The sequence below is a fragment of the Palaemon carinicauda genome, chromosome 27, assembly GCF_036898095.1.
Source record: "Palaemon carinicauda isolate YSFRI2023 chromosome 27, ASM3689809v2, whole genome shotgun sequence".
Taxonomy (NCBI): domain Eukaryota; kingdom Metazoa; phylum Arthropoda; class Malacostraca; order Decapoda; family Palaemonidae; genus Palaemon; species Palaemon carinicauda.
This window is the reverse complement of record NC_090751.1, coordinates 9,568,612-9,580,832: the sequence shown is the minus strand read 5'-3', so window position 1 is coordinate 9,580,832 and position 12,221 is coordinate 9,568,612. Positions and strand designations below refer to the sequence as shown.

The 12,221-nt window shown below is 31.9% G+C and overlaps 1 protein-coding gene across 1 annotated transcript in view; it reads left to right on the top strand.

Annotated features, from left to right (window-relative positions):
• The window catches only part of LOC137621098 (tetraspanin-9-like), a 12,187-nt gene extending 927 nt beyond the window's left edge, over window positions 1-11,260 (top strand). Inside the window, exons 2-5 of the mRNA XM_068351533.1 lie at window positions 2,764-2,952; window positions 3,675-3,848; window positions 5,119-5,370; window positions 10,877-11,260. Of these exons, the coding sequence (XP_068207634.1) occupies window positions 2,764-2,952; window positions 3,675-3,848; window positions 5,119-5,370; window positions 10,877-10,978 (717 nt within the window). The 3' untranslated portion in view covers window positions 10,979-11,260. The remainder of the gene's footprint in view (window positions 1-2,763; window positions 2,953-3,674; window positions 3,849-5,118; window positions 5,371-10,876) is intronic.
• The last annotated feature ends 961 nt before the right edge of the window (window positions 11,261-12,221 follow it).

The following is a 12,221-nucleotide window of genomic DNA, read 5'->3' as shown; positions in this document are numbered from 1 at the left end:
ATCCGTACAGGAGATTTATATATTTATTATCACAATAGAAGTCTTTAAAATTGTGCCTTCACAAAACCGATCTGTGTTCATCTATTACTAAATTTCTTGTAAACAACTTTATTATATTCAAATTGGATTAAAAGTTTTATCGCAGATATGTGAAATTTTCTGGTAATTTTTATATTTGATATATTTTGACTCTAAATCCTTCTTAACCCAAACTTATATTTGAGCAGTAACTCTCTGGCAAAAGTCAAATTTTCTCTAATATTTTGTGAGGTATTCAACGAGGTTCAAAGTAAAGCATTACTAGAATGGCAATAAATCAACTCTAAAATACATTCATGAGCTGAATTTACAAGCTAATTTGCTTCTACATTTATATTTCTGGAAGAGCTTACACAACCATATATAATAATAATAATGAAAAAAAAAGCCAAATTGAAATATCCAGCTCATACAGGAAAAAATTAAGAAAGAATCCTTTCATTTTATTCGAGTAAGGACTACACATTTACGTATATATATATATATATATATATATATATATATATATATATATATATATACACATATATATATATATATATATATATATATATATATATATATATATATATATATATATATTTCACTCATTCATTTTAAAAATTTCTTTATGTAAACCCATTATTTTTTCGGAGGAAAGTGTTAACATCTGGAAAAAATCCGAACGTAAATGCTTTTTTTTTAAATTTAATTATTTCCGGTGTTAATATCGTGAGACCCTCGCCTTCTGCAATAGAGTTTTTACTTCTCTCTCTCTCTCTCTCTCTCTCTCTCTCTCTCTCTCTCTCTCTCTCTCTCTCTCTCTCTCTCTCTCTCTCACTCACTCACTCACTCTCTCTCTCTCTCTCTCTCTCTCTCTCTCTCTCTCTCTCTCTCTCTCTCTCTCTCTCTCTCTCTCTCTCTCTTTTTTACTTATTTTTCTTTTTTTTTTAAACAAAGACTTCTCGAAGGCCATATCTGATGCAAAGAAAATCGGTGACATGAGGCTTCTTCAAAGCCGTGAGCTAAATTCCTCTGTAGGTAAGTGCTTCCTTCCAGCTTGCTTCCATCCAAACGGCTCTTAGTTCACGCGAAGGATTAGGGATGGATAGATTTAAGGGTCCTATGAACCGGTACTGGGGCCTGGCAGGTCTTTATGTGAAGACGCCACAATTCTTCTGGAATTTTTAATTTAACTTGAACGACTATATTCGGTGAAATTAAATGATTAAATGAACGTGTGGTACACCAAATAAAAAATGGCAAAACCTCGAATAAAAAAAAAAAAAAAACTTGAAAAATTTATAAAAACACATTTAAAAGGGTCCAAGGATGTTTCGTTGTCGAAGAAAATAAATAGAAAGTCATAGGTTATAAAAGAGAAACGTAAAATGGAAATGAACCAATCATTTTAATCTTCCTAATTTACTGCATTGTGTTACTTTCTATACGTAAATTATATTAATCAATAGAGCCAATTTATGCATTTTTACCTAAACCACCCCATCTTGTTCACAAACTCCCCCCCCCCCTCTTTTTTGTTTGAAGATTCAAACCCTTTTATCTTATCTACCTGTCTCCCGCCATCCCACCTGGTATAGCTCTCAGATGATAAGTTTGCGTTTCTTATCTTTTCTATCTACACATTGGTTGTTCAAGTTATATTAACTTTCGAGAAGTAAAATAATTTAGACTCTCGAATATGCATGTAAAACTCTAAGTTTCACTTAAACGAATTTTAATCATTTCGATTCCAATGGATTTTATATTGGCATATCCTTAAAATATCTAATTTTTCCTCGTTTCCTTTCCTCACCGGGCTATTTTCCCTGTTGGAGCCCCTGGGCTTATAGCATCCTGCTTTTCCAACTAGGGGTGTAGCATAGCAAATAATATATATATATATATATATATATATATATATATATATATATATATATATATATACACACACACCATCATCATTATCGTCATCTCCTCCCACGCCTATTGACGCAAAGGGCCTCGGATAGATTTCGCCAGTCGTCTCTATCTTGAGCTTTTAAATCAATACTTATCCTTTCATCATCTCCTACTATAAATATTATACACAAATAAAATGTATTTCAGTTCTTTAAAAAAAAAAAAAAAAAAAAAAAAAAAAAATTCACAATTGCATGACGATGCTAATAAAGAAATGAGAATTGGTAAGGATAAATTCCTTGTAGCATTTTCTAAAGTCAAACTCGTTAGTTCATTTGGTCCCTGCAACCTAACCATCCTTGGGATCTAAGGATGAGGGTTTGGGAGAGCCTATAGGTCTACCTGCTGAGTCAACAGCAGCCATTGTCTGACCCTCTTTGGTCCTAGATTGGGTGGAGAGGGAGCTTGGGCGATGATCATATGTAATAGGGTCAGTATATAGGGCATTGTCCTGCTTGATGGAGCAATGTCACTGTCCCCTGTCCCTATCATTCATGAGCAGCCTTTAAACCTTTAAATGTAACAAGTCTTTTCATAGTGCATATATGAATTAACTGTTTTAATGTTGTTAATGTTTTTTAAAATATTTCATTTTAATTTTTCTTTACCCTTTATATCGTTTATTTATTTCCTTGTTTCCATTCCTCACTGGGCTATTATTCCCTGTTGGATTCCTTGGGTTTAAAGCATCTTCCTTTTCCAGCTAGGGTTGTAGTTTGGCTAGTAATAATAACAATAATATAATCTCGACCTAACGACCTAACACAAACCCTCCTGTTGCAGGTTCTTGGGCTGGCCATGGTAATAACAGCGTCCATCTTTCTGTCAAATGGAAATAATTTTGATTTTCTTATCAACGAGGACACTTTTTCGCTGCCAATATTCTCCCTGGTTATTGGCATAGTGATGCTCATTTTGTGCTTAATGGGATGTTATGGAGCCAGCAAGGAAAATCGGCTAATAGTGAAGATTGTAAGTTTAGTTAAGGTCATTATTACTTTTCATCTGTGTCAGTTTTCATTTATTAAACACATTTCAGAATTAAGTAGCCGATTTGATACAAATACATAACATAATTTCATCCCTATTATTGTTAAACATCACCAAATCTTGACTAGGAAACTTTTCCTCTGTATTAATTTTCCTTTATATATCACATTACAGAATCAAATAGCCGATTTGATACAAATACATAACATAATTTCATCTCTATTATTGTTAAACATCACCAATTTTTGACTAGGGAACTTTTCATCTGTATCAATTTTCATTTATATATCACATTACAGAAGTAAGTAGCCAATTTGATACAAATGCATAACATAATTTCATCCCTATTAATGTTAAACATCACCAATTTTTGACTAGGGAACTTTTCATCCGTATCAATTTTCATTTATATATCACATTTCAGAATTAAATAGCCGATTTGATACAAGTACATTAAAAAAATTTCAGCCCTATTAATGTTAAACATCACCAAATCTTGACTAGGGAGGGATCCTTCCAGACTCAGAAAATTCATGTGTCATTTTTTTTAAATCAAGGTACTTTTTAAGATCAACTCTCTAAAGAAACGGAGGATCCCTTTTTTTAAAGGATTTAAATATTGTATCAAAAAAGAAAAAAAGTCACATTAAATTATTTAAAAATAATTCAATTTCCTGATAATATCAAAATGAATTATTTTTCAGAATGGAGGATTACTGTGTATTTTAGTGATCGCTCAACTGGTTGTGGGTATCCTGATATTGATAAACGCATTTGTACCGGTGGAGTCTATTCAAAACGAAATGAATAACACCTTCTTCTATTACGGAGTCGAAGACCAAGAAATGAAGGAGAACATCGACACATTTCAAATTGAGGTAGGCCCAAAAAACTCAGTGTTTGTGTATTATTATCATTATCATTATTATTACTAGCTAAGCTACAATCCTAGTTGGAAAAGCAAGATGCTATAAGCCCAAGGGCTTCATTAGGGAGAAATAGCCCAGTAAGGAAAGGAAACAAGGAAATAAATAAACGATATAAGAAGTAATGAAAAATTAAAATAAAATATTAAAAAACATTAACAACATTAAAACAGATAATTCACATATAGACTATAAAAAGACTTAGTCAGCCTGTTCAACATAAAAACATTTGCTGCAAGTTTGAACTTTAGAAGTTCTATTAATTCAACGACCCGATTAGAAAGATCATTCCACAACTTGGCCACAGCTGGAACAAAACTTCCAGAATACTGTGTAGTATTGAGCCTCATGATGGAGATGGCCTGACTATTAGAATTAACAGCATACCTAGTATTACGAACAGGATGGAACTGTCCAGGAAGATCTGAATGTAAAGGATGGCCAGAATTATATATGGTCTATTGCACTGGTACACGTGTCTATAACTATATTTGTTACTGCTAATTTCCTTTCCTTTAACACGTCGTAGAGAAATCTCGCTTGGATAATACCTATGTGTTGCAAAACGAGGACAATATATTTCTGTCAATATGCATTTGAGTCAATTTTAGGTAGCATTTGTTTATCGGGTATGAGGTAAAATGCACGCACGCGCACGCACACACACACACACACACACACACACACACACACACATATATATATATATATATATATATATATATATATATATATATATATATATATATATAATTGCAAAGCCATTGGAAAACCTAATTAACTGCTAGCCTTCCTGTTCTCAGCAAGTCTTTGAGATCCCGTATAATCCTGGTTCCAACCTATAAAGTCTACTAACTACGCGATACATAATTTACTATTGATTCTTTATTCTATATATATATAACTATACGCACAAAATCATACGTATTACACACACACACACACACACACACACATATATATATATATATATATATATATATATATATATATATATATATATATGCGTGTGTGTGGGTATATATGCAAACACGAAATCCCTTTTCATTCAATGTGTATTGAATCATAAAGTGATCCTTTGACGACCAGTTCTTATATAATCTATGGGTATAGTAATTCAGAAGGAATCTGCACTTCTAAGACAATCAATGTAGAACAATACTTGTCCTAGTTATGCCAACGAAAAGATTTCAACAACCAATTTTCCTGATCTTTCCTACAGGCCGGATGTTGCGGCGTTCACGACTACACTGACTGGGCTCTCTATCCTTTTGGAGAAGCAAATAACAACAGCGTTCCCGACAGCTGCTGTAAAGAGGACTATTACAAGGATGGTTGTGGCTTGAATGTCCTTTCCAAAGAAGATTTTGAAGAGGTTATCTTCAACAAAGGATGCTCCTACAGTGTAACTGGGATTCTAGTCGAACTAGGACTCTTACTCGGAATCTTGTGCATTTTATTTGTCATTATACAGGTAAAGAACCAATACGTTTCTTTTATTTTTCGCAATTAAATAAGAAATTTGCTAACCATAATTATATTAAAAATCTCCGTCTCTAGTTGCCTTATAAGGCAGAGCAAGTCTCTGAAACATCATGGCATTACGTTAGTAAAATTACCTTCATATACAGTAAACATTTATCTTCATAGGACAGATCGAAAATATTCATGACGAATTCTATTATTATTATTTTTTTTTTTTTTGCGTGCGTGTTGGTTCAGTATCCGACTGACTTGAAAACTAAATTAATACCACCCTACAGAAGAATCCTATAAATAGGTATATATACATGATAATCAAAATACTAATAAAGTGCAGATGGGTCTGCCATATATTTCTACATTACCTCTTTACTTCCTTTCATAAAACTTTCTATCACATTCTTCAACCCTAGATGGCTGGTATCATCAAATAAGCTGGGCTCATTTCAACTATAATCAGTTTTATTATTATTATTATTATTATTATTATTATTATTATTATTTGCTAAGCTACAACCCTAGTTGGAAAAGCAGGATGCTATAAGCCCAGGGGCCCCAACAGGGAAAATAGCCCAGTGAGGAAAGGAAACAAGGAAAAATAAAATATTTTAAGAACAGTAACAACATTAAAATAAATATTGCCTATATAAACTACAAAAACTTTAACAAAACAAGAAGAGAAATAAGATAGAATAGTGTGCCCGAGTGTACCCTCAAGCAAAAGAATACACAGATAATCTGTTTATAGTATGAACTGCCTCTACTATCACGCTTACAGTGACCCTGCATAAATGTCCGTTGATAATCCCATCAATGACACTGCTTGTACATGAAACTGGGTTACTGGGTCGGGACCTCCCTACTCTCTGGCCATTCTAAAAATAGTTTTATGGGCACCGTTCATGGTGGCTTCTTGGCTTAATGCCACTACCAATTCCTAAGCGACATTGTATACATGTATTAGCAATTACTAAAACATGAATAAATATATGAAAAAAACTACATCAGCCGGGTTCATCAGGCTTAATGCCACTACCAACTCCTAAGCGACGTTGGATACATGTATTTGTAATTACTAAAACATGAATAAATATATGAAAAAAACTACATCAGCCGGGTTCATCAGGCTTAATGCCACTACCAACTCCTAAGCGACGTTGGATACATGTATTTGTAATTACTAAAACATGAATAAATATATGAAAAAAAGAGTATCATCCTGGTTCATCAATCATTCATGCCAATTTTTTTAACTATACAAATAATTTCCCTTAGAAGATCGGATTCGCTTCTTACATAAAGTAACATGAAGAATAAAATATTTTGGAATGCAATTCTTAAACCCTATGCTTATTGTCCCTGATTGCGACCAATTACAAACGTAGAGTAGATAAGGACTTTAAGAAAATGTGCCCATATCGTTTTCTCTAGCAAGTGGGTTCGCTAGCTAGGGGCTTATGCACCAACCACTGACTTGTAAGGCCATACGATTATATGGATATGAATGAATCGTTTTTACAATCTACTTTTATTGCCGTTATAATGCTAACATAGAAATTTAGTGTTTCCTATTTATTCTTCAAATGTCCTTGCAAGCAGGAAAATTGCATTTCTATTTTGATGTTTACTAAATTAGCCCAGAACAGAAATTTCTAGGGTTAAGAGGATTTCCAACCATACGTTAATAATTTCAATACTGTATTAAGAAACCAAATAACCTAATTTTTTCCAGTTTGAAACTTCTTGACTTCATGCAAAATCAAGAACATTTTGTTTTTGTAAAATGACCGAAATTTGTGCAAAGTCCTTATTTCATGTTCCATTCATGCAAGTTTCCCAGTCATTTTCTCTCATAATTAAAATTTCCCTAAAACCCCTCATTTAATATTGCCATTATAATTTATTTCATCATAAAAATACAAAAGGGTGTCTAAAAAATAAATTTATTATTGCTCATAACATGAACAAGAACATTAAGCTATAGTCCATTTCTTTTAGCGAGGCATATTTGCACCGACTCGCAGCGGTGCCCTTTTTGTTCGGAAAAGTTTCCTGATCGCTGATTGGTTGGACAAGATAATTCTAACCAATCAGCGATCAGGAAACTTTTCCGAGCTAAAAGGGCACCGCTGCGAGTCGGTGCAAATCTGCCTCGCTAAAAGAAATGGACTATAGTTCATTAATTACTGAAGTAATGGTTATTGTATCTATGATTTTACCAACTCCCTACAACAAAATATGATGCGTTATGCTCTCCAAACTATGCGTTTATACCTCGAATATAATTCGACAATAAAGCGGCCTACTTGCATTTGATGGCTTATGAGTTAACAAAGCAACACATTAGCAATAAAACTTCTAGTCCAATTTTGAATGTCTATTTGCCTTTAGCGTTCCAAAATTTTATCTTTCACTTATGATAACAAACCTAATTCTATTATTATGTATAGAGCTAGGGCCAACTGTTTTGAAATTAAATGATAGGAAAAGACATGAAGCAGGAGGTAGGGTAGAATGCAAACTATGTGGGGCAGTTAATGAAGACCTCGCCCACTTCATTCTTGAGTGTCCAGACCTCAGCGACGAAAGAAGAAAAATAGTGGAATTGCAACAGCCGTATGAAGAAGAAAAGAAGAAGATAATAGGAAACGTGCTGTTCAAGAAAGAAGGAATAGAGAAAAGAAAAGAATATATCTATCAAATGTGGAAAAAAAGAGAGAAGAAAATAAAAGAATTAGAATAAAGAAGAAAACCAAGGAGGTGCCGATGGAAAGGCGAATCCCTCCGCCCAACAACTGACTGACTGACTTTTGGAGGTCATCCGAGAAATATTTAAGAGTTTGCATCAACATTAAGAGCGTATTGACAATACAAAAGCGTACAAACATTTTAGTAAACACGAGTCATTTCAAAAAGCGTACAAACATTTTAGTAATCACAAGTCATTTCAAAAAGCGTACAAACTTTTTAGTAAACGCAAGTCGTTTAAAAAAGCGTACAAACATTTTAGTAAACACAAGTCATTTCAAAAAGCGTACAAACGTTTCAGAGAACGTAAATCTTGTCACAAAACACCAAAGACCAAATAATCAACAATACTCCAAACCTAAAAAAATAAAAAATAAAATATTCAACCAGGTTATGCTTCTCGTTTCCGGGTAGAGCATGCAAATAGAAAAAAAATCTAAATTTGATATTTATAATAAACTCCTTGAATTACCTACCAAACGTGATCATTAATTAACTCGAGCCTTTATTATTTAAGCTCCTTTTAATTAAATCAATTGTGAGAGAAAATTATTCCAGAATGATGTTTACTATAGCCAAACACCTGTTTGATAAGTCCATTTCATAAACACACATTATTATTATTATCATTATTACTTGCGGAGGTAGCAGCAGTAGGGGATTCAGCATTATGAAGCTTCATCTGTGGTGGATAATGTGGGAGGGTGGGCTGACACCCTAGCAGTACCAACTGAACTCGGTTGAGTCCCTTGTTAGGCTGGGAAGAACGTAGAGAGTAGAGGTTCCCTTTTTGTTTTTGTTTCTTTGTTGATGTCGGCTACCCCCCAAAATTGGGGGAAGGGCCTTGGTATATGTATGTATGTATTACTTGCTAAGCTATAACCCAATTTGGAGAATCAGGATGCTATAAGCCCAGGGTCCCAACAGGGAAAATAGGAAAGGAAACAAGTAAAAATAAAATATTTTAAGAATAGTAACATTAAAATATTCCCTTTAAAAAGATAAAAAATATACAAAACAAGAGGAAGAGAAATTAGATAGAATAGTGTGCCCGAGTGTACCCTTAAGCAAGAGAACTCTAACCCAAGACAATGGAAGACCAAGGTACACAGGCTATGGCACTACCTAAGACTAGACAATAATGGGTTGATTTTGGAGTGTCCTTCTCCTAGAAGAGCTGCTTACCCTAATTAAGGAGTCTCCTATACCCTTACCAAGAGGAAAGTGACCACTGAACAATTATAGTACAGTAGTTAACCCCTAGAGAGAAGAACTGTTTGGTAATCTCAGCGTTGTCAGGTGTATGAGGACAGAGGAGAATATGTAAAGAATAGGCCAGACTATTCGGTGTATGTGTATGAAGAGGGAAAATGACCAGTAACCAGAGAGCAGGGTCCAATGTAGTACCGCCTAGCTCTAGCCAGTCACAGGATCCAATAACCTTCTAGCGGTAGTATCTCAACGGGTGGCTGGTATTAAATATTGATAATAATACTTATTTAAAAGTAATGAAAAGTTAAAGGTCCTGAATTAAAAAGGAAACCCATTAGACGTGACTGTATATCACAATCTTCGTTATGAAAATTATATTCACAACATTATCCAAAACTCTTTTATAATCTACGCTAATCCATACAATATATATATATATATATATATATATATATATATATATATATATATATATATATATATATATATATATATATATATACTTTTTGAGATACAGAAAAAATATACCTATATCATAAACATTAAAAAATAAACAGCAGATTAATATTAATAAAAAATTGTTAGTTATTAAATGCATCACTAATTTTTCCTTTACTTTCAGCTCGTGAGCGTCCATACCCATATATATAAAAACTTTTTGAGATACAGAAAAAATATCCCTAAATCATAAACATTAAAAAATAAACAGACGGATTAATATTAATAAAAAATCGTTGGTTATTAAATGCATCCATAATTTTTCCTTTACTTTCAGCTCGTGAGCGTCCATACCCATATATAAAAAATTTTTGAGATAGAGAAAAAATATACCTAAATCATAACATTAGACAGTCGGATTAATATTAATAAAAAATTGTTAGTTATTAAATGCATCACTAATTTTTTTTTTTTTTACTTTCAGCTCGTGAGCGTCCATACCCATATATATAAAAACTTTTTGAGATACAGAAAAAATATACCTAAATCATAAACATTAAAAAATAAACAGCGGATTAATATTAATAAAAAATTGTTAGTTATTAAATGCATCCATAATTTTTTTTTTTTTACTTTCAGCTCGTGAGCGCCTCTACCCATATATATATATAAACATTTTGAGATACAGAAAAAATATACCTATATCATAAACATTAAAAAATAAACAGGCGGATTAATATTAATAAAAAATCGTTAGTTATTAAATGCATCACTAATTTTTTTTTTTACTTTCAGCTCGTGAGCGTCCATACCCATATATAAAATTTTTTTGAGATACAGAAAAAATATACCTAAATCATAAACATTAAAAAATAAACACCGGATTAATATTAATAAAAAATCGTTGGTTATTAAATGCATCCACAATTTTTCCTTTACTTTCAGCTCGTGAGCGTCCATACCCATATATATATAAACTTTTTGAGATACAGAAAAAATATCCCTAAATCATAAACATTAAAAAATAAACACCGGATTAATATTAATAAAAAATTGTTAGTTATTAAATGCATCACTAATCTTTTTTTTTTTACTTTCAGCTCGTGAGTGTATGTTGCGTTTGTGGGCTGGCAATGACACCGAAGACCTCTTCTAACCGGCAGGTAGTGATTACAAAGACAGTGGTGTCATATTCGAAATGAGACTAATAATAGATCACTGTGATATTGTATTCCTTAATAACTAAGAAAATTTGTACTATAATATGCAAATGTATTGCCTTTTTTCCCAATATTTTTTTGTATTCCTTAATAACTAAGAAAATCTATACTATAATATGCAAATGTATTGCATTTTTTCCCAATATCTTTTTGTATTCCTTAATAACCAAGAAAATCTGTACTATAATATGCAAATGTATTGCATTTTTTCCCAATATCTTTTTGTATTCCTTAATAACTAAGAAAATCTATACTATAATATGCAAATGTTTGCATTTTTAATATCTATTAAAATAGAAGAAATGTAGCAAAACTTAATTACATTACGACAGTATTTTTTTTCTAAATTAAATAGTTTTTGTATAAAAAGAGTATTATTTCCTGGCAATATTTCTAATATCTAATCTAATTGTGACACAAGAGCGATTTGGAAACATTCTCTATCAAAGGGTTAACCTTCAAGACCTATAGAAGCAAGAAGTGGAATAATCCATAAAGAGATTTCCAGATTTTAGTTTTAATTTCCATATATTTTTTTCCTTTTTTGAGAAATTGATAATCTATACAGCAACATTGTATTATTATTATTATTATTATCATTATTATTATTATTATTATTATTATTATTATTATCATCATTACTATTATTATTATTGTTATTATTATTATTAGCTACGCTACAATCCTAGTTGGACAAGCAGGCTATTATAAATAAGGAAAAAATAGCCCAGTGAGGAAAGGAAATTAGTAAACTAAAAGAGAATTAATACATAATTAACAAAGAATGAAATATTTTAAGAACAGTAACACCATTATAACTGAGCTTTCATATATAAACTATAAAAGATATTCATGTCAGCCTGTACAACATAAAAATATTCGCTTCAAGTCAGAACATTTGAAGTTCCACCGATTCAACTACCTGGTTGGGAAATCAGAAAAATCATTTAATACGATATTATTATTATTATTATTATTATTATTATTATTATTATTATTATTAGCCAAGCTACAACCCTAGTTGGAAAAGCAAGATACTATAAGCCCAAAGGTTCCAATAGGGAAAAATAGCCCAGTGAGGAAATGAAATAAGGAAATAAATAAATGATAAGAACAAATTAACAATAAATCATTCTAAAAACAGTAACAACGTCAAAACAGATATGTCATATACAAACTATAAAAAGACTCATGTCAGCCTGTTCAATATAAGAACATTTGCTGC